We start from the raw sequence: 23,814 nt of genomic DNA, 5'->3' as shown, positions 1-23,814 counted from the left end.
GAGCTCATCCAACAGCTCGTCGACCACCGGGATCGGGAAAGCATCCTTGACGGTCATGGCGTTCAGGGCCCGGTAGTCGACGCAGAATCACCATGAACCGTCTGGCTTCTTCACAAGGAGGATGGGCGACGAGAACGGCGAGTCGCTGCGATGGACGATCCCCTGTTCCATCATGGCCACGCACTGCCGCTCCAGCTCGTCCTTATGGGCAGCCGAGTACCGATAGTGACGTACGGCAACCGGCTGCGCCTCGGGCTTCAGCAAGATGCGGTGGTCGTGGGCGCGCTTGGGTGGAAGACCGACTGGAGTGGCGAACACATCTGCGAACGAGTCAAGGAGGGCCTCCAGGAGCGGCTCGCCGGCCACCAGGGTGCGCACAGCCGGGCCAGCCGCAGTGGCCATGCCAGTCCAGGAGACAGTGCAGCCCCCACGCTGGAAGGACATGCGCCAGTTGGCCAGGTCCCAGACGATGGGTCCCAGCGCACCGAGCCACTTGGTGCCCAGGACGATGTCATACCCAGCCAGGGGCATGACGAAGAGCTCCGCCGGGAAGCTGGCGCCGGTGATGAGCAGGGGCGCGTCGCGGATGATGCCGACGTAGGCAATCTTCTCGCCATTTGCCACCATGGCCGTGAGACGGGGACGGTGGCGGAGAGGCAGGCCGGAGCGCCACGCGACCTCCTCGGAGATGAAATTGTGGGTGCTGCCCGAGTCAAGGAGCGCGACGAGCGAGGCGGCCCCCAGCTGCACGGCAAGTTGCATGGTGTCTACCACGGACACGCCCGCCATGGCCTACAGCGAGAAACAGGGAGCCTCCTTGTCCCCTGCGGCAGCCATGTCATCGGAGTCATCAATCTCCACACCGTCGACGAAGAAGATCCGCTTGCAAAACCTTTTATGGCCACGAGAGTATTTTTCATCGCAGTTAAAACATAGGCCAAGGTGGCGACGTTCCGCCTACTCCACCATGGAGAGACGCCGCTGGTTGCCGCGTTGGTGCCCCTCGCGACGACCCTGTTCGGCACCCGCCGGGGGCGCGGGCAGGGCGAGCGGCTGTGGCGGCGTAGGCAGGGCTGGACGAGGTGATGGTGGCGGCAGCAGACCACGGGCGCCTGGCCGGACTGGGGCCGGAGGGGACTTGTCGATCTCCATGAGGTCCACCTGACGCGCCAGACTCATCGCGGTGGAGAGCGACTCGGGATGATGGATGCGCACCGCGTGACTCAGGGGCGGGAGGAGACCACCGGTGAAGAGTTGGACCCGTTGGGACTCATCAAGCCGCCCGGCGCGGGGAAGGAGGGCTTGGAAGCGATTGGCGTATTCGTCGATGGTCCCGGTACGGCGGCACTCGGAGAGCTCGAACATTGAGGCGGAGCGGAGGGGCGGCCCGAAGCGTTCGTTGAGGAGGTCCCTGAACCGACCCCAGGATGGTGTGCCATCGTCCTCTTCGAGCTGGTTGTACCATAGCTGTGCGATGTCGTCTAGATGGTAAGATGCCATCCGAACACGTTCCTCCCCCATGGTGCGATGGTGGCGGAAATACGACTCGCATTTGTTGATGAAGAGCATTGGATCGACAGTGCCATCAAAGCGGGGAAAATCCCACTTTTTGTGCTTGAAGAACGGATCCTGATCGCGCTGCCCGTCCGGGCGATGGCCGCTGTCGTTGTCCGATGACGATGAGGACTTGTCCTTCATGGCCGCCATGTTGGACTTTAGGGAGGACACCTCGGCGCTGAGGGTCTTCAGTGCAGCGAGCAAGTCGGCAAGGGTGGGTTCGGCCATGGCTGCGGTGGAGCTTTGCGGTGATGGCGGCGGCGACGGGTGTGGGACTGTGGTGGACGAGTGATCGGAGCGCGTGGGCGAGGATCGATGAGACCGTGATACCAGGTTGTCAAGGGCCTCGTACCCCTGACTGGCCGGACCTCGGCTACGTAGCTCGTAGCCGCCGTCCGTCACGCCGGCGAGGTTATGCCCCTCTCCCGTCGGCTTGTAGAGAAATAGGGAGATTAGGGATAACTTTCTGCTTGATCTCAATTGGTTCCAGCGTACAGAATATATGGCCCTTTGCCTAACAGATGGAGAAGGCTCTCCTTAATTCTAGGATTAGCCTAACAAGGAAACAACTAACTAGCAAGGAAACAACTAACTATCTTTCCTCTGAGCCACTCGCCTGCCCCTCCTAGGTCCTGACCGCGCGCTCGGCGTCCCTGCGGACGTCGCGGGCCCTCCTACACCGGGCGTATGTGTGCCCGCACATGACACTTCTCATCACCATCAACCACCCTAAGAACAATAAGGAATGGAGCTAAAGCTCTAAGGCAATCTTCAACTGAATTCCAAAATTCAACAGAGAAGACAATGGAATGCACATTATCACCAGCATTAGTTTTTGCCAATTTGTTTTTAGACCATTCTTCACTATGAAATAAAGCCTTTAGAGCATCCTTGTGCTTGTGCAAACTTTTCAAAGTGAGAAAAGAAGTAGCAAATCGAGTTGCTGTAGGTCTCACAAGATGAGCCCCACCTGTCTTCTCTCTCATTAAACTAAGAATCCTCCCATGCATATAGATGAAAGTTGTGATACGTCTTGCTCGTTAATGGTCTTCTTGAATGCCTACAATTTCCCTATTTCTTCCATCATCAGGTCCAAACAGTGTGCAGCACATGGGCTCCAAAACAGTGTAGGAATCCTCTCCATTAGAATCCTACCCGTAGCCTTGTAGTTAGCCCCATTGTTAGTGATGACTTGGACCACCTTCTCCTTCCCAATCTCATTAATCTTCTTCCCTAACAGATCAGCAAGCATAAAAGCATCATGTACTTCAGCTGATGCATCAACAGACTCTATGAAGTATGTGCCTTCAGGGCTGTTCACAAGAAATTGATCAGATGTCGGCTCCACCTATCCATCCATCCATCAGACATAAGAGTGCAGCCATATTGCTTCCATGCCTGCTCATGTTCCTCCCTCACATTGCTAGTCCATTTCACAACATCATTAAGCAATGGTTCTCCAAGCAGGTGGGGAGAAGGTGGCACATACCCAGAACCAAACTATGTTGTTGCCTCAATTGCAATCTGAAATTGTCGTGCTGCTGCTGAATTAAAGGGTATGCCACATTTATAAAACCACAATGCCCACTGCATATCCACGTAATGCTTCTCTTTGGACTTAGTCTTAGCTGGAATTGTGGGTTGAGAACAACCTTGATGTCTTTGATCAACTATTTCTTCAGGTGTTGGACGAAGCATTTGAATAATTGACTTATTCCCCTTTGGCACTTCCTTGGTCTTCTTTGTTGCAGGAGCCTTGAACAAATAGGTTGCACACCTTTGTTTGGCTGCAGTCCCTGAACTTGGCTACACCTTGGAGGTTTGGGATCCTTCAGGTGCACTTTCTCCAACTTTAGTCAATTCAGCTGCTCCTGCTTCCAGCACCTCCACATCTGCTTCCTCTTGCTGTTCATCACCCTCTTCTAAGAACAATGGCCTTCTCCTCCTGTTGGATTCCAAATAATCTCTCATCTCCTTTCTAATAGTAGTAGTCATCTTCAGACACATTTTGACATCTCCATAGCCACCTGCCAAATGTTGCTTCAACCTTTTTATCCCTCCACAAACCTCAATGTCACAAAGGGTACATGTCACCTGATCTCGGTTTTGAAGGTTTGCCTAATAACCATACTTCCAGCCTAGATCATTTGATTTGGCCTTCCTTGCTTTATCAGTCTTTGGGTCATAGTTGCCATTGTTGATAGAAGGGGGACTAGCCATTCTTTCCTGTTGGCTGGTACTGCATGCAAAGATAAAAAATATCAACTATCAAGTAGGCACATGCAAGTAGCAAAAAAATATTAGCAGATGGTTTATGACTAGGCACTAGGTCACTAGGCACTACATAGGTCACTGACTGAGCACATGGCTTATGGCTATATAGCACAAAGGAGGTGAAAGGAAGAGCAAAGAAGAGGAGGAGCAAAGGAGAGGAGATATGCATATACCTAAGGGGCTGAGGGCATCACAGAGGAGTAGACAACAGAGCAGAGGAGGCGCAGATGAGCAGAGTAGAGGAGGACTTCCTCCTCGGCGGATTCCAGGCAGCAGACGGACTCTAGGTGCCGACGGGTGGACTCCAGGTGCCGGGCTGCCGCGGATGGACGCCAGGTGCCACCCTCTTCTCTTGCCCCTCTCTCCTCTCTTTCCTCCTCTCTCTCAATTGGCGCGCTGCAGGGATGGGGCGTGCCTGCGTGGGGGGTACAGGCGCGCGCGCATCTCCTTTCCCGCACCTCTCCCTTCTCGCGCGCGCATCGGGCCGCACCCTTTTTTCCCGCGCGAATGCCACGAGGCGACGCCATACCGCCCCAGGCGACGGCATACGCGGGGAAGGCGTGGCGGGCGGGATGCCTCGCTTGGGAAACCGCCATGATGCCTAGGCGACGCCATAAAATCATTGCTCTTAGCCTCTGGACAAACTTCATCATTCTATCCTTGCTTGGTGAAAAGCCCTCGAATATCATCTCACCCCAACCTTGGCCCGCCCCAAAGCCTCGAAAAACCTCCTAAGAACAGACATCACATCGTAGATAATTCTATAGATCAATCTAGAGGGTGCCCTCACATTTGATATATCCTCAACCAATTTACTCGTATCCAGGGCGAAGGTACTCAACAGCTAGTGGGTGCAAAATACACCCCTAAAATTTGAAACGCTGCACACTTCTCTTCATTTTGCTCTAACTTAGTCACTGCTCATATTCTACCCGTAGCTCAACTCGCATAACCCTAATACCCTACAAATGGATGTAGGGCCTTCATTCACAGCTGTAGCGGCTGCAAAATCATAGCTGCAGCGGCTACAAGGCGGAGAGCAAAACACTATTGTAAAAGCACAAGAAGCAGTAGCAGCACTGAAAAAATGAGCAGCTGAACAGTTCATTAGCTCATCAAATCCGTCTTGCACCCATTCTATAATTTTTTAGATAGAATTTATTCTATACTAATGCAATTTTATATTAAATAGTATTATTAAAAAAAATCCATGCCCTAGTATCTCTAGCCCTGGTCCAGATGGGACAGATGCGGGGAGGTCCATCCTGATTTCGGTTGGGCCATTTCCTGTTTTCACGCTAGCCTGAGACAATAACATCGCGGGGAAGCTGCGCTGCTTTCCAACCTTCGCTTTCGGGGTCGTCGTGTCGAATTGGGGGGCTAGGGCCGATCGAATCGACAGAAGCTGGGGGCGAGGGAGGGATGGAGGCGACTGTGGACCACCTGAGCGCGGCGTACGACGACTTCATGGCGGCGGCGGCGGCGGCTGTGGTGGAGGCCTGCGCGCAGTCGGGCGGCGAGAAGAAGACGGCGGCCACGGACGCCGCGCTCGAGGCCTTCAAGCAGCGCTGGGAGCTCTTCCGCGTCGCCTGCGACCACGCCGAGGAGCTCGTCGAGTCCATCCGCCAGCGCATCGGCTCCGAGTGCCTCGTCGACGAGGCCACGGGCTCCGCCTCCGCCGGATCCGTGGCCGCCCCCGGCATCAAGCCCATCAGCGCCGTCCGCCTCGAGCAGATGAGCAAGGCCGTCCAGTGGCTTGTCATCGAGCTCCAGCACGGTGCCTGCGCCAAAGGAGCCGGCGGCAGCGGCGGTGCCGCTACCCCCCAATGCCGGACTGAGATTCGGTAACTTTGCTCTTGCAAGTCACAACGTAACTTTCGGGTACGTATCCGACGTCGAAGCAACATCCGACGGCTCAAAGAAACTTGCCTCACCTTTTCACGCTGAGCCCCCTACGATGAGCCGCTGCAGCCACCGCCCGCTGCCCTCCCGCACCTTGTGTCTCCATTGCCCAAGTCCTACACTATGCGCTGCGTTGTTGCAGCCCTCCTACGCCGTACCACCACCGCCATCCTGTGCTGGAAGAGCGATACTGGACCACGCGCCGGAGTTGACAGTCGTGACTGCGTCAGCGGCGCCGACAGGCCTCATTGGTGCCCTCGCGACGTTCCCAACCCGTGCGTTCGCCGGCGCTTGGATCTTGGTCGGGCTGACTTTCTCACGCGTGCGCACATGGCCGCGCCGCCGCCGCTGCCCATTACGCGCGTTCGCTGGCACCCGGATCCTAGCCGTGCTGACTTTCTCACGCGCGCGCACATGTCCGCGCCGCCGCCGCCGCCGCTGTCCGTGACGCGCGCCGCCGCTCCTGACCACCTCCAGCAGCAGCAGGGTCACGGCGGCGCGGGCGCGGAGGTCCAGAGGGCGGCCAAGTCGCTGATGTTCCTGGCGGCCGTCGCACTCCCGTGCCTCGTGCTGCACCACCGCACCGTCGTGGCGCCAGGGGACCTGCTCGGCGCCGCCGCCATGTCGTGGTCCAGCCAGCCACGCGTCGCCCCCGCCCCCGCGCGCCGACCCTACCCTGCCGCCACTCGGCGCAGCCGGCTCTGCCCCGCCTCCCACGGCCCCTTCCTCGCCGCCGCCCTCCCACCCCGCCACTGCAGGCCATTTGCGTCGCGCCTGGGGACCTGCTCGGCGCCGCCGCCAAGACGTGGCCCGTGGCCCAGCCAGCCGCGCGTCACCCCTCGCAAACGATGGCGTGCAATAACTTGGCGACCTGCAACGTCGCACGGGCGGGACGGCGACGAGCCAGCGAGGGACGCAGAGCCCGACGAGAGCGCCCATGTAGGAGTCTGAGATGCTGCTTCCGGCGACGACGAGTTGAACGGGGCTGCGCGGTGCGTGAGGGAGAGCGCTGGTCGGCGAGCATCACCGGCCTAGGTGGAAAATGCCAAGTCTGGGCTCTCTGCACTGTGATTTCTCGTTGGAATCACCTAGTGCCATCGGATGTAAAATGGACGGAGGAGATGATGCGAAAGTTACAACGTGACTTGCTCAAGCAAAGTCACTGAATCTGGATCCCCAATGCCGGCGCCGGAGGGCAACACCCCGAGGAGGGCGGCCAGTAGGTATGGAGTTACTGAATTAACTAGTGGCGTCGTCCTTCACATATGGAATTGTAGCATTTCTCCTTCAAGAGAAACAAAGAACTTGTCATTGCTGTGTTTCTATGAGTGACAGCATTAACCTTGCGGTGTTGATATTTGCAAGGACATGAACCAAGTCAATTTCGCTTTGCTGCCCGTTTTTGCCCTTCCATTTTGAGATATACACTAGTATTCAACATTAATGTTTTATGCCCATTGGTTATGGCCCAATACTTTAAATATATGTTAAACTAAGACTTTTTCACAGGTTGGGAACTTGGGCCTTGTTTAGTTTGCAAATTTTTTGGCGAAATAGTACTGTATCACTTTCGTTGTTATTTGGCAATTAGTGTCCAATCATAGTCTAATTAGGCTTAAAAGATTCGTCTCGTGAATTTTGTCTAAACTGTGTAATTAGTTTTATTTTTTATTTATATTTAATGCTTCATGCATGCGTCCAAAGATTCGATGTGACGGGGAATCTTGAAAAATTTTGCAAAATGAAGTGCAACTAAACAGGCACTTGGGATCCCTGTGTTGAGATAGATAAGCTTAAAATAAATTCGTTCCTTTCTCGTTCTATGGATCCTAAGACTTTTTCACCAGTGCTATGGCCCCTATAGATTCATGATATTTGAGTTGACAAAACAGTACTGTTTTTTTGTTGTTCTCAGAGTATATTCACCTGTCATTTTCACAAAAGAAATCAGACATACCCACCACTGTCACTGTGTCTTAAATGTATGTTAAACTATTGTGTGTAGAAAAAAAATTGACTATGCTACATGAAGTACAACTTCACAATTTGATGGCTGCAATCAATAGAATGGGCTAGGGACTAAACTATTAGCAGAGAAACATGCGTTTATATCCAACATTATAAGGAAGTGTATGCCATAATGGCAGAACTACTGAGCATCTAAGCCATTAGAAAATAGATGATATGGTGTCCAATGTGCAGTATCATTCCAACAACAGTAACATGGGTTCAGACCACAACTGATTATTAAAATTTGGTCACTGACTCAATATAAGCAGTGCACCTAAAAGAACAGAGCTAAAATGAGTTATAATCTATAGAAATTTAAAAGATTGTAACCATGCAAGTTCAGAAAGTAGAGCTAGATAAATATTAGCTCCATACTTATACTACACTTTGATAAATGTAACATGCTGAATGATACTATCATTTGAGAAGGGGTCTGAATATCTGATCAATTAATTCAAGAATATATCAAGACCTGAAACTGCTGAACTTGAAAAACAATAAACTAATAACTTCAGAGAATAGTTAATATATACTCAGTGTACTAGATCTTGAATCTACATTCACTGGCCTTCTTGTGCACAGGCCCACATAATTCCATTTTAAGCATACAAAATCAGGGAACACAAACCCTTAAATCAGGGCTTGAGATGAGAACCTACTTAGAATATCTCTAGCATAGTCTTGTGAGCAGTTTTGTTGCATTTCTCTCATGTAAGAAAAGAGACCTGCATCTGCATATCCAGTCATGGCAAATTAAAATTGAAACAAATGCCATGAAATAACCTATAAATTGCCATGACATAAACCACAAGCAGTGAGGGCAGCATGCTGGGATGCTGTTATACATGTTAAAAAAAACTCAACCAGTGGGGGAAAGACCGCCCCCACGTTATTTTACTAAGAGCTCAACTGGCCGGCCCAGAAAGGTCACAAAAGCTGGGCCCCCTCATACATGGAGATGCTGCCCCTATGGTTCGGGCCTTAACCCGTGCTGTTATACATGTTACATGAGGATATCATAGTTACTTAAGTACCTGTAGAGCAGCATTGTTGCCAGTGATTTCTGAGTAAACAATGTCCATTCAAATTGTAGTGCATGCCTATGTCTTTGCATTTATTGCTGTTGCATACAGCAGCAACTGTTCACGGAGGTTGCATTCATGTCATAATGTGTATACTGGAGTTCAAAAGAGGAAGCAAAACATGGCTTAAAACAAGGTAAAACTCCTAATAACAACTGCACAAGAGAGCTAAGCAAATTTGCAGTCTGTCAACAGGGCCTTTTAATTAGCAGTGTAGTAGAAAATTGCTGCGGAATTCAGAATTTACAGGTTTCTGTAACATGACAAAAACAATACTATATTTAAGAGTTCAATTTTGTCCAACACCTTCAACAACAACAACAACAACAACAACAACAACAACAAAGCCTTTAAGTCCCAAACAAGTTGGGGTAGGCTAGAGTTGAAACCCAGTAGAAGCAAATTTAAGAGTTCAAATTTGTCCAACACCTTCTTTTGCCAAAATAAAAAAAGGAGGAATACTCCATAAAGATTTATCTCTGCTGCTACCGTTTTTTGTATATAATTCTAACTGAAGTAAGCTGAATAAAATGTGGACAACACTCAGGAAATAAAGGTATGTTAATGCATTAAATTTTATGGATTTTTAAAAGCCAATAGAAGTATACATGTAAATTTAGACTTGGATTTAATCATTGGTGCCCTCCATTCTCCATAAAATCTGTATAGTAGAAGTAGAAAGGCGATGGCGTCCCAAAGTTACATCTCCTTGGGTTACTAAAACTCATAGCCTAAACTCTGGCTGTGAGGCATTATCATCATTCAATGGATTATCATTTATAATACTGATCCCATATTATCCAGCAAAAGATCAATTTGTTATCCATCAAAGATTGATGCTGGTATGGTAATATCTTATTCATGAAGAATGATTTTAATGTATCAGAATATATGCCCCTGCTTATGGTATGCTGTATTAAGAATCATGTAAGCAAGAAAAACGTCATAAATAAGGTACCTTCATGTTTGATAATGTACTGATCCATGTTACTATAAGGACCATTCCCATTCAGTTCAAATTTGTTTGCCTTTCTTATATATGTTAGTTTGCCTTTCTTATATATGTTAACTTTGATCTGAGTAAACCTCTGGAGCCTTCGCTGTTCTTAATAACACCGTTAAATCGAGGACTTGAACCTGAGTGGATAGGTTCCACCACAAGAAATCTAACCAGCTAAGCTACGCTTAGTTTGCAAGGACTATGTAATTAATCCACCTAATACTGTGACAAGGACATGGACACAATGTTAGTACCCAATCCCTAGCGTCCATGTAAAAGTAGTGTACTGCTGGGAGAATGCTCTTCCTAGCATGCGGGTTATATTCCATCGGGACATCTATTGCCATCAAATGCATCATCTGACTTTTTTTAATTACTTGAAACATATAGAATGGTGACAGCTAATCCCCGTCAGCAACAAATGATGTTGTGACACTAGCAAGGGGGAATATTGCAATTCTTGATACTTGGTTATGCACAGCAATTGATACAACTAGCTCTAAGTTCAACCACACCGTGCCAATATGATTCTTCCTTAATAGCAAGTAATTTCCGCTTCCCAGCTTCGCCCAAACTCAATCCAATGGAACCAAATATGCTTGTCCTCTAACCTTGCTAAACAAGGATAGAGAAGAATGGGAAAGAGGGTCAAGTTGCAATGAGAAACTTTTATGATCACTGGGGAGGATTTTGTTATTTTAAATTTTAACGAGCCTCCATTATTTTAGGTATGAACTGCCCTTATCCAGTGAGTCTACAAGAGGTATAAGACCTTGTTATGTTTTTTTCCCAACTGGAACCGCCTTTCATTTATAAGTCGCATGCATCTCTCTTTAAGTATTGTTTCTAAATTATACATTGTGATAGACATGTGTCCTGTTTATGTGCAGCAGGCCCCAGATTTCGATTCAATATGTGACTACAGAACAAACTTGTGTGGTACTCAAACTAGGGTGATAATAACTGCAATAAAAGGACAATATTTATGCTGGAAGAAGCAATATCAGCTTGTAAAATGTCCTGCAAAATTGTTGGAACACGGAACTTACCTGTCCAAGGTCCTGTCCATGCCTTATGCCACCCTACAAAATTGAGATATCTTTCTGCCCAACTAGATGTCTCTTTGCCTTCAGCCTCAATTGATATTGTCATTTGCTATTTCCTTACAGCAGAAACTGAAAAATGTCAGTTAACCAAACATTAGTATAGAAAACCACTATGAAGAGCTTGAGTTCATGAATCACTTCATTACGACACTGACCATTCAGCAACAAAAAACTTTATGGGCAAACTAAGATAGTATATAGCACCTTACATTCCATGTGGTCAGTTATATGTTAAGTTTCTTCAGTGACATTCTTAATGATCTACTGTTACACTATGTGGACAACTGTTATGCGGTCTATATTAATACCTTGTTGATTCGTGATGTTTGTCCTGTTATGAGGTCTATATTAATGACTTATTGATTCGTGATGTTTGTCCTGTTCATACGAATTATGATAAGCTAACTTTATCATTATACTTCCTTTGTTCTAAAGTGCAACTTCTCTAACTTTGACTAAGTTTATAGACAATTATTTTAGAATATGCAATTTCAAACAAATATACTATCAAGTCGTATTTCATGATGGATCGAACGAAACTAATTTGATGTTGTAGATATCAAGTGTATTTGTTAAATAAATCTGGTTAAAATTCAAAATGTTTGGCTTAGGACAAAACTGAAATAAGCTACATTTTCGAACTAGGGGTCATTTAATACGTTAAACAAAGAACAACCCAGGCATCCTTTAAAAAACAAAGAACAACCCAGGCATCATCATGTGGATTGCTGTCACGCACAATTTTCCTAGACGTAAGGTTAAGATTCAGTGATTCACTATAGGTGCGCTTGCTACGCTTTCTTAGTAGTCTCACTTGTGTTGTTGCATTGGCTCAATTTCTAACTAAACTTTGGCATAACAATTGTGATTTAAATTTTTTCACATTGTTTTTCTGGTGGCGTGTCACACTTGCCTAGTTTAGGTGTGGCGCTGGCAAACTTATACGAGAGCCAAACAAGCACTAGGTACTTGTACTTGTTTTACCGTTGTCCAGTATCCAATCATCACATGATTTGAAGTGTGTAAGGCAAAATGGACCCTGGTCTATTTACTTTGGATTTTGGTGTTTGATGATTAACATAACCAAATTGGATTAATAAATTTGCAAGTGATTGTTTTATAGTTCAATAGGATACAAGACGTGACTTGAACGAAGGCAACGTGATGATCCGATGATCAACACCATAAGCAAGACCTTAGAAGCACAAGAGAAGACTCAAGATATCAAGCAAAGTTTAAGCATGAAGATAGGAACCAAGCCATACGTAAGATTGCGAAGAAACGAGCTCACTGAAGTGACAGAACTCTGGTAGCGCAGTGACCGGACGCACCGATCAAGAGGCTCGGCAGCAGCAGTGACCGGACGTTGGTGGTAGATCGACCGGACGCAGGACAATAGAGTCCGATCGAGTATAGAGAGGTTCTAGAGCGGCGAAAATACGACCGGACGCGTCCGGTGGCATGTGACCGGACGCTGGCAGCGTCTGATCAGTTAATCGCGGCTCCAATGGTCGGGACGACTAGACGCGTCTAGTCAGGACGTGATCAGCATCCGATCAGTAGCAGAAAAGCGGGATTTCGTCTCAAACGGCTATTTTCTCAGTGTGGCTTATAAATAGACCCCCCAACCGGCCATTTGATATGCGTGGAGCTAAGAAAACATATCTAGGGTGTTGATACACCATTTTAGTGATCTCCACTTGCATAGTGCTTAGTGTTTTATTAGGTGATTAGCGTAGGTGCTTTGCGAAGTGCTTAGGTTAATTAGACCACCGCTTATGCGCTTGCTCTAGGTTTAGGCCTAGTGTTTAGTGAGGTTTGCATACCTCTTACCACTCGGTGCTTGTGCGCACCATTGTTGTACATCGGAGGGGCTTGTAGTCTTGCGAGATCACACCAACCGCGTTTGTGGTGTGGCCGCCACCGTGTACCAGAGGGAACAAGGCCTGCGTCGCTTCGGCCGGAAGCTTGATAGTGAAGACGGCGGGGAGCATCCGGGAGAGGCTTGCCTGAAGGCACGTTGGAGACCCACTTGCGCTTGGGGAAGGCCCGAGGCTATCCACGGAGTTACCCGACCGGGAGCTTGGCCCTTGCGAGGGATTCCTTACGAGGGGCTCCAACGAGAACTAGGGTGAAGCTTGAGCGCTTCTCGATACCTCGGTAAAAATACCAGAGTCGTCTACGGGAGTTTACATATCTCTACCTTACTGTTTAGCTTCCGCATTTACATTGATTGTATTACTCCTTTTGCGGTAGAGATAGCAACACACTAGCAAAACCATAGTTGCACTTTTAGATAGTTTATCTTTTGCATAGGTTAGAAAAAGAGGGCATAGTTTAGAGTTAGAATTTTAAGTTGCCTAATTCACGCCCCCTCTTAGGCGTCACGGTCCCCTTCAATTGGTATCAGAGTCGGTTGGCTCAATTTGGACCTTTGGCTTAACCGCCATTGAGCCGACGCTTTTTAGAGTGGTTGGGATGGATACCTCTAGGCCTCCGCACTTTGACGGCACTAACTTCCCCTATTATAAAGCTAGAATGGCCTGCTACCTTGAGGCGGTTGATTTGGGTGTTTGGAGAGTCACTCGTGATGGGATAAAACCCATTAAGAATCTCGATAGACCCACGAAGAGTGAAGAAAAGGAAATTCATTTCAATGCTAGAGCTAAAAATTGCTTATTTGAAATCATTTAGTATGGATGTGTTTAACCAAGTGTTCACTTTAAATACGACACATGAAATTTGGTTAAAACTCCAAGAGCTCCATGACGGCACAAGTAATGTTCGTGAGCAAAAACATTATCTAGCTAAGCAAAATTATGATTCCTTTACGATGAATGATGATGAGCTTGTTCATGATATGTATTCTCGTTTGAATCTAATTATCAATGAGCTCCATTCAATAGGATTAACAAAGCTAGATGATGCGGACATCGTGAGGAAGATCATCTCCGTGCTACCACAAAATAAATATACAAGCATCATCATCATCCTTCACAACATGGAGGACTTGAGCACCAAGATCCCGGGCATAGTCATTGGCAAGATAGTGGTATTTGAAATGTCACATAAGATGGGTCAAGAAGAAGCCTCTTCATCGAGCAAAGGCAAAGCTCTCGCATGTAGCGAGAAAATGAAGATGAAGGGCAAACAAGTTGAGACAAGCTCAAGCTCCTCAAGTGAAGATGAAGAAGAAGATGAGGATGATGATGATGAAGATTCAAGTGATGATGATCAATCTTCCTCCTCCACCTCCGACCTTGATGAAGAATCAATCAAACTTATCAACAAGGTGGAGAAGATGATCCAAAGGTTCAATGTCAAGGGTGTGCCCATCCAAATTCAAGATATCATCTTCACTAATCAAAGAAATAAGCAAAGAAAGAGAGGATGCTATGGATGCGGTGAATTGGGGCACTTTGTGGAAGTGTGTCCAAACAAGCCCACACCTAAGACAAAGAAGAAGGCAGTGCAAGAACCAAGCCCTCACATCAATAAGGTCATGGGATGATTCTTCAAGTGAAGAAGAACACCATCACAAGAGGCGAGGGCGCAAGCATTCATCATCAAGCTCTTCTCGTATGTGCCTTATGGCACGAGGTAACGAAAGCTCATCCTCTAGTGAGAGTGATAGTGATGATGAAATGCCTTCTTATGATGAAATTGTGCAACAAAATCTTAATTATGCTAAAGTTTGCACTAGTCAACAAAAGAAGCTCGAAAAATTAAAAGGAAAGCTAGATAGTTCACAAGAAGCATATAAAACTTTGCTTGAACAATTTGAGAACTTTACTAATCTCAATGTTGAACTATCTACTAAAATTGAGAAACTTGAGGCTAGTGCAACAACAAATGCATGCACAATCAATGATGAGCAACTTGTAAAGAAAAATGAAAAATTAAAAGAAAAGGTAGCTAGCTCACAAGATGCTTATAAAAGTTTGCTTGCTAAAATGGAAACCATGTGCAAACATTGTGATGAGCTAACTAATAAAGTTGCTAATCTTGAAGCCGTTAGTACAACTCCCACCAAGGCATCTAAAAGGAAAAGTTCTATCTTTAACATGTCTAAAAAGGATGCCTCTACTTCTTGTAATGATTTATGTTTAGACTCATCTTCGTGCAACCAAGTTTGTGTTGAGAAAGTTGTAGTAGATACATGCACACAAGAGGTTGCAAAGGAGAATGAGCAACTCAAGCAAGAAGTAGCTCGCCTCACCAAGGACTTGACTCAAGTGAAAGGCAAGGCAAAGCAAGCCCAACTTCATCAAGATAACACCATCAAGGGAGTGAAGAAGCTTGATGAAGGACAAACCGTGGTTTGCTACGTGTGCCACAAGGAAGGTCACAAGTCCTATGAGTGCAAGGTGAAGAATGGGGGAGGAGCAAAGAAGAAAGAGAAGAAGCAAACAAGCAAGCTCTCCAACACCTACACCAACAAGGTGGACAAGAAGGCCTCCACACCATACTTGTTAAAGAAGAAGAAAAATGACAAGGTGGTGGCCATCAAGGTGAACAAGCAAGCCAACAATGGGGTCAAACGCTTTTGGGTGCCAAAGGAAATCATTTCCAACATGAAGAGCACCAAGAAGGTTTGGATCCCTAAAAGGGAAGTGAGAAGTCCAACGGACTATGGGAATTTGGAGGACTTGCCAAAGTATGGGTGCATTTCATGGGGTGCATCATGATGGACAAAATCATTGCCAAGTGGGTTAGTGAATACTATGGACCCAAATTCCCCTTCCCATATTAGGTAACTAGATGTTATTACTTTCAATTGGTACTTCCTTCAAGTGGTATTTCTTACAAATTGGTATCTTGTAGCATCTAGTTACTTTTTATGCCTATGTTTGTATTTGCATGCTTATATCTTTTGTCATGCATACACTAGGTATATCTTATGGTAGGCTTGCTCGGTTTCATTCTTAATCCTTGGAGCAAACCTACATGGTTTAAAAATTTTTAGGAGCACGGCACATAGCTTGTCTTTTGATTGTTCATCTAATATGTGCCAAAGTCCAAATTGTAGATAATTTCTCCCGAATATCATCTTCGAAAACTGATTCTCACATTCATGAGATGTCATCTTTCAAGTGATATTATTGATTCTAAAATCAATGTGCATTGACTTCTACAAGTACCCCACACTTGTGTGCACAAATTTAGGGGGAGGTTACTCTACAAGTTGGATGCTTTGAGACTAACACCTTTTCAAGCTTATCATGTGTGTAGTAGTCTCATTGCAAGGAAAATGGAGTCCCCGGAGTTAAGCATCATACTTCAAATATCCGCCACCTATTGCAAGTGGTAGAAATCAAATTGGTTTCCACATGTGGTATTTCTAAACCGATATCATCATGTTGATTTCATTTTGAGATTTATATGCTTTCTCCATGCATTATATAGATTAAATTCCCTTGTGCAATAATTTGCCAAATTTGCATATGCCTTGCTCTCTACCATATGTATGCATATATTTAGGGGGAGCTTAATCTATATAATGTGAGAGTCAAATTTTGTGACATATTCCACTCTACACATAAAGGATCACAAAGTTTGACCCTCCCTTGTGCTACTAATGTCTTCCTTTTCAGGTGTTTGATTCCAAAGGGGGAGAATTTAGAGGACCAAAAGCAAGCATTAATAATTTACAAGTGGTAATGGTCCGAGAAATGGAGGATAGTGGATTATGGATTGCCTATGTAATGGGGAGAAGTTGTAGGAAGCAAGGCTTAAATCCATAATGCCACATGGGGACATTTTGCAAGGGCAAGATAAGTTTTTATGTAGTATCTTTTAGTCTTACAAGTAGTATCTTTTAGCATCATATAACCTTGCCCCTTGCATTGCATCCTAGCAAGTAGATAGTTTTTAAATTCCAAATTTTTATTATTTGCTTGCTTTGGTCGTGTTGTCATCAATCACCAAAAAGGGGGAGATTGTAAGGAAAATGGACCCTTGTCCCATTTACTTTGGATTTTGGTGTTTGATGATCAACACAACCAAATTAGGACTAATGAATTTGCAAGTGATTGTTTTGTAGTTCAATAGGATGCAAGACGTGACTTGGACGAAGGCAACGTGATGATCCGATGATCAACACCATAAGCAAGACCTTAGAAGCACAAGAGAAGACCCAAGATATCAAGCAAAGTCCAAGCATGAAGATAGAAACCAAGTCGTATGCAAGATTGCGAAGAAACGAGCTCACTGAAGTGATCGGATGCTGGATCGGATGCTGGTAGCATAGTGACCAGATGCACCGATCAAGAGGCTCGGCAGCAGTAGTGACCGGACGTTGTACCGAACGCTGGCGGCAGATCGACCAGACATAGGACAATAGAGTCTTGTCGAGTACAGAGAGGTTCCAGAGCAGCAAAAATGCGACCGGACGCGTCCGATGGCATGTGACCAGACACTGGCAGCGTTCGATCAGTTAATCATGGCTCCAACGGCCGAGATGACCGGACGCGTCTGGTCAGGACGTGATCAACGTCCGGTTAGTAGCAGAAAAGCGGGATTTCATCCCCAACGACTACTTTCTCAGTGGGGCTTATAAATAGACCCCCAACCGGCCATTTGACATGCATGGTGGAGCTGAGAAAACATATCTAGGGTATTGATACACCATTTTAGTGATCTCCACTTGCATAGTGCTTTGTGTTTCATTAGGTGATTAGCGTAGGTGCTTTGCGAAGTGCTTAGGTTGATTAGACCACCACTTATGCGCTTGCTCTAGGTTTAGGCCTAGTGTTTAGTGAGGTTTGCATACCTCTTACCACTCGATGCTTGCGCGCACCATTGTTGTACATCGGAGGGGCTTGTAGTCTTATGAGATCACACCAACCGCGTTTGTGGTGTGGCCGCCACCATGTACCAGAGGGAACAAGGCCTGTGGCACTTCGACCGGAAGCTTGATAGTTAAGACGGCGGAGAGCATCTGGGAGAGGCTTATCGGAAGGCACGTCGGAGACCCACTTACGCATGGGGAAGGCCCAAGGCTATCCATAGAGTTACCCGATAGGGAGCTTGGCCCTTGTGAGGGATTCCTTGCGAGGGGCTCCAACGAGGACTAGGGGAAAGCTTGAGCACTTCTCAATACCTCGGTAAAAATACCAGAGTCGTCGACGGGAGTTTGCATATCTCTACCTTGCTCTTTAGCTTCCGCATTTATATTGATTGTATTACTCCTTTTGCGGTAGAGATAGCAACTCACTAGCAAAGCCATAGTTGCACTTTTAGATAGTTTATCTTTTGTATAGGTTCTGCTAAGGTTAGAAAAAGAGGGCATAGTTTAGAGTTAGAATTTTAAGTTGCCTAATTCACCTCCCTCTTAGGCGTCACGGTCCCCTTCAGTGTGCTAACATTTTGTGTAAGCAGCGGTGTTTCCTCGATCAATGATAATAGCCCTATTCATTTGGGCTTATTTGGCTTATAAGCCATGGTTGAAAGTACTGTTGGCTGATTTGGTGTGAGAGAAAAATACTGTTCGTTGGCTGATAAGCTATGACTTATAAGCCGAATACGACCAAACGAACAGGCTGAATTATGCAGGCCTTCGCGACCAAATCATGTCACCAGAATGATCACATCCCAAAGCATGTATCACTTCACAATCTAGCTGGCTTGCCTGCTATAGGCAGCGATCTTGGTGGCTAGGCACTCGAAATTACCCTTTTTCAGATACTAGGTAGCGTGCCCGTGCGTTGCTATGGGATAACTAACGATTTATACTAAAAACGCACGGATCGTATGATAAGATAACAATACTGTAAAAATTAAATACCAACATTAAAGTGACATTTAATCCAAAAAGCAAAGTTTATGAATTTAACATAGTCATGGAGTGCGCGGCGTCGTAAGCTCACAAACTCTACTTTATAGACCTTTCCATGATGCGGCTAAGATATTGTTTTATATTGGCAGGAAGAAATCTCTGATATCCATTTCTTTCACTGTAATCCATGTATCTAGACAATATTTGAGGTGAGGGCACGGTTACAGTTTTTAGTAGCTTTGCGATATTGTCCGAAGCTATGAGATGATTGATGTCTTGCAATGATCCTTCCAGAGATTGGGTCGAATCCAACCTAGAGCCTCGGAACCCTGCATCTTTTCCTAGATGGGCTTCACTTCGGATGCGCCGGTAGCAATATCAATGATCTCCAATCGATGGACCAAGTCGTATGGATCCCCATACAATAGCTCAGACATGTAGATTTTGTTCTCCATGTACTTGTCTACACTTGTTCCACTGAAGCTTTCATTGAAATGTTTAAACATGAACAGTGTCTGATCACCGATGTCCCTCACCCTGGACTGCTTCGGCGTACGGTCGTGGAGGTTGCACTTGTAGATCGCGCTGCTGTAGGTGAAGCTTTGTGTCTCATGGAACATGCTCACCATGGCACCCACAATGTGCAGCTCACCGTTTGATTCTAGGTAGCTACGGTGGTAGAGCCCCATAGGTGGTGACAGCGATGGCAGCAGCATTGTGGTTGGAGTAGCGCCGGTGGCATTGCTGCTATAGACAGAGATTTCTCCAGTGCAGTCGATCGCCAAGAACTTGTCTTGGCAATGGACGATGGACCCCATAGAGAACTCTAGTTTGGTGTCGAGCAACATCCATGCGCTGTTGACTCCAAGCTGGTAGAATGCGACCTCCGTGGAGCACCCAAGAATGGCCATGGCCATGCACTCGTGGCCGACGGCGTCAAGCAATGCCCAGAGCATGATCTCATGGAAGAACACGTCCCTCATGTCTTCTAGATTGATGGCTCTACCTGCAGCATCCGTGTCCCTATAGCCATTGGTGGGATGGAGGACCCACCAGCCGTGGACCCTAGACACGTGTTCCGATGAGGACGCTGTTGCGACGTGTTCGCCTACTGGCAGGAACTCAACGTGGGGGGCATGGGCACTTGTGAATGGATTCAGCAGCGTCACGGACGCTGCCTCATCCATGAGCGCCAGCCACCCACACGAGGAGCTGCATGCCACTTTGCCGCGCACGTTAGGCAGCGTTTTGGATGAGACCTTCTTCTCTAGGATGTAGTAGAAGCCGACGCGGTTCAAGTCGGGGTCGAACAGGAGCAACATGAGTGGCTTGAAGGTCGTGAATGGGACGGCGACGCGCCATGGGGAGTAAGCGGATCGGAAGGACGTCGTGTTGTGACCACTTCAAGAAGCTGCTCGAGGGGCCATGCCCGAACCACGCCTTCCCCATCAAGCATCTATACAAAGATTGCGCCCTCTTGAAGCGGTTCCTGTCTGATGGCTTCAACGAGGGGAACCAGAGAAAGAAGCCTGAGTCGGCGGTAAACAACACTAAAGGGAAGGGTGGCGGCTTTCCAACCCTAGATGGCTGCCTCATGATCTTTGGTGGGATGGCGGCCTATGACCCCAAGCACCACCAAAAGATCACATGCCATGAGGTCTATGCGGCTGAACTAGCCATGTCATCTTTCCTCCGGTGGTCGGAGTCCGCCATCACCTTTGACTGATCCGACCACCTAGAGAGCATCCCGTAGCCGAGGAGGTATCCACTCGTGGTCGACCCGATCATTGGCATAAAATGCCTCACCAAGGTGCTGATGAATGGAGGCAGCGGTCTCAACATCATGTACGCCAAGATACTTGATTCCATGGGCATCGACCGATCACGCGTCTGAATGACCAGGGCGCCTTTCCACGGCATCGTGCTAGGGAAACAAGCTGTACCACTCGGGTAGATCAACCTACCTATCACCTTCGAGGATCCGACCAACTACAGGATGGAGACCCTCACCTTCGAGGTCGTTGGATTCCATGGGACCTACCACGCCATCCTAGGACGACCATGCTACGCAAAGTTCATGGCCGTCCCTAACTACACCTACTTAAAGCTCAAGATGCTAGGCCTGCATGGGGTCATCACCATCGGCACCACCTTACTGCGCTTATGAGTGAGAGGTTGAGTGCTGCGAGCATGCCTCGGCAATCATCGCCTCCGAGGAGCTCATGGTCATCAAGGAAGGGACTGCCGAGGAGGCACCCAACTCCAAGCGGTCGGCCGGATCCTTTGAGCCCATGGAGGGCATCAAGAGGTCCTCGTAGACCCTAGTAGCTCCGAGGGCAAAGTGGTGTGCATCGGCACCACACTTTCCTCCAAATAGGAAAGTTCACTCGTCAACTTCCTCCGCACCAACAGAGATATCTTCGCATGGAAACCCTCATACATGCCAGGCATACTGAGGGAAGTCACCGAGCACGCCTTGAAGATCAGGCTAGGCTCCAAGCCGATGAAGCAGTGCCTACGCCGCTTTGATGAGGAGAGGCATAGGGCCATCGGCGAAGACATCACAAAGCTTTTGGCGACCAGATTCATCAAGGAAGTGTATCATCCCAAGTGGTTAGCCAATCCCGTCCTTGTATGGAAAAGAATGAGAAATGGAGAATATGTGTTGACTACACGAGTCTCAATAAGATGTGTCTAAAGGATCCATTTCCTTTACCATGTATAGATCAAGTAGTCGACTCAACCTCAGTGTACGAAACCCTCTGCTTCCTTGATGCGTGCTCCAGGTACCATCAGATCGCCATGAAAGAGTCTGACCAACTCGTGACTTCTTTCATCACCCCGTTCAGGTCGTTCTGCTATGTTATGATGCCTTATGGTCTAAAAACATGGGAGCTACATACCAGCGATGTATGCTCAAATGTTTTAGAGACCTCATAGGGTGAACCATTGAGGCCTACATAGACAATATCGTGGTCAAGTCCAAACAGACCGACCAGCTCATAGATGACCTAGAGAAGACCTTCACAAAACTACGAGCAAATGACAACAAACTCAACCCTAAAAAATGTGTTTTTAGGGTCCCGAGGGGCATGCTGCTTGGGTTCATCGTCTTCGAGCACAACATCGAAGCCAACCCGGAGAAGATCTTGGGCATCACGAGGATGGGTCCAATCCATAATCTAAATGGAGTGCAGCAAGTTATGGGGTGCCTCGCCGTGCTTAACCGTTTCATCTCACGCCTCGGCGAACGAGGCCTCCCACTGTACCGACTTCTGAAGAAGACCGATCGGTTTGTGTGGACTCCCGAGGCTCAGGAGGCACACGACAAAGTCAAGGAAATCCTAATGAAAGCCCCAATCCTAGTCCCCCCTACTGATGGAGAGCCACTCCTACTCTACATCACGACCACCACATAAGTGGTCAGCGCCGCCCTGGTGGTAGAGCAGGAGGAAGAGGGACACGCCCTCAAAGTGCAGCGCTCCATATACTTCATTAGCGAGGTCTTGTCTAACTCCAAGACTCGCTACCCACAAATCCAGAAGCTCTTGTATGCCGTCCTGATCACCAAGAGGAAGCTGTGTCACTACTTTGAGTCACACCCAGTGATGGTTGTGACATCCTTCCCTCTCAGCGAGGTCGTCTAAAATCGGGATGCCACAGGGAGAATCCCCAAGTGGGCACTCGAGCTGATGGGTCAGGGCATTTCATATGCCCCTTGGATGACCATCAAGTCCCAGGCACTAGCCGATGTCATTGCGGAATGGACCGAGGTACAAATGCCGCTAGTAGCCATTGACCAAGAGTACTAGACGATATACTTCGATGGGTCATTGATGAAGAGAGGTGCTAGCACAGGGCTAGTCTTTGTTTCACCCCTCGGCATATGCATGAAGTACATGGTCCGCCTCCATTTCCCACCTCCAACAATGTGGCTAAATACAAGGCGCTCATCAACAGCCTATGCATTACCATTGAGTTGGGCATCCGACGGCTTGACGTTTGAGGTGACTCATAGCTAGTCATCGGTCAAATCATGAAGGAGTCAAACTACCACGACACCAAGATGGCGCTTACTATTGAGAAGTCCGCCAGCTAGAGGACAAGTTAGATGGCCTCGAACTCAGTCACATCCTGAGGTGGCTCAATGAGGAGGCCAACACACTAGCGAAGATGGTGTCTAGCCGAGAGCCAGTGCTGATGGGCGTCTTCACCAGCGATCAACACAAGCCTTCAGTCCACTATGAGGAATAGGGATAGACCAAGGACACACTGCTTGCCCTAGGCTCAAGGGTTGACCGACCACCCACCCCCTCTGACCTCAAAGTCATAGAGCTTGACAAAGGTCTAGTGGCAGAGCCCGACCCTCTAGCTAACTGGAGGACCCCATACCTCAATTGGCCTCTCCGCGAAGTGCTCCTGATGGAGAAGATGGAGGCTAGGTGGATCGTAGGCCGAGCCAAGTCTTTTGTTATTGTTGAGGAGGAGCTCTACAAGCAAAGCCACACCAAGATCCTATAGCATTGCATTCTCATTGAACAAGAGAGGCAACTGCTGAAGGACATTCACAATGGGGTCTGTGGACATCATGCCGCACCTAGAACCCTGGTCGGAAACACGTTCCAATAGGGCTTCTACTTGCCGACTGCGGTGGCTGATGCTGAGCAGATTGTGCGCACCTATGAAGGGTGTCAATATTACGCCTGGCAGACCCACCTACCGGCCCAAGCACTCCAAACAATCCCCATCATGTGGTCGTTCGCGGTCTGGGGGCTCGATATGGTTGGACCTCTCAAAAGAGCGCTCGGGGGCTACACGCACTTGCTTGTCGCCGTAGACAAGTTTATAAAGTGGATAGAGGCTCATCCTATCTCTGTGATCAAATCCGAGCAGGCCGTGTTATTCTTCCTCGACATCATCCATCTCTTTGGAGTCCTGAACTCCATTATCATGGACAACGACACACAGTTCACCAGGAAGAAGTTCCTCTGATTCTGCGATGAATACCATATCCGCGTTGATTGGGCCACCGTGGTGCACCCCCGCATGAATGGGCTGGTCGAGCACACGAATAGCATGGTCCTACAAGGTCTCTGTGGTAGAACT

At 47.7% G+C, this 23,814-nt stretch overlaps 2 protein-coding genes across 2 annotated transcripts; one reads left to right on the top strand and one right to left on the bottom strand.

Annotated features, from left to right (window-relative positions):
• The first annotated feature begins 5,170 nt into the window (after nucleotides 1-5,170).
• LOC136511425 (mediator of RNA polymerase II transcription subunit 32-like) lies at nucleotides 5,171-6,956 on the top strand. The gene is made up of 2 exons (XM_066505487.1): nucleotides 5,171-5,651; nucleotides 6,908-6,956. Exons 1-2 carry the CDS (start codon nucleotides 5,254-5,256, stop codon nucleotides 6,954-6,956), a joined length of 447 nt encoding a protein of 148 aa, XP_066361584.1. The 5' UTR covers nucleotides 5,171-5,253.
• A 12,093-nt stretch (nucleotides 6,957-19,049) lies between these two features.
• LOC136510625 (uncharacterized) lies at nucleotides 19,050-20,030 on the bottom strand. Its single transcript, XM_066505014.1, has one exon. It carries the CDS (start codon nucleotides 20,028-20,030, stop codon nucleotides 19,050-19,052), a length of 981 nt encoding a protein of 326 aa, XP_066361111.1.
• Between the last annotated feature and the right edge of the window lie 3,784 nt (nucleotides 20,031-23,814).

Source organism: Miscanthus floridulus, chromosome 16, assembly GCF_019320115.1.
Source record: "Miscanthus floridulus cultivar M001 chromosome 16, ASM1932011v1, whole genome shotgun sequence".
NCBI lineage: Eukaryota > Viridiplantae > Streptophyta > Magnoliopsida > Poales > Poaceae > Miscanthus > Miscanthus floridulus.
This window is presented reverse-complemented; position numbering and strand designations above follow the sequence as displayed.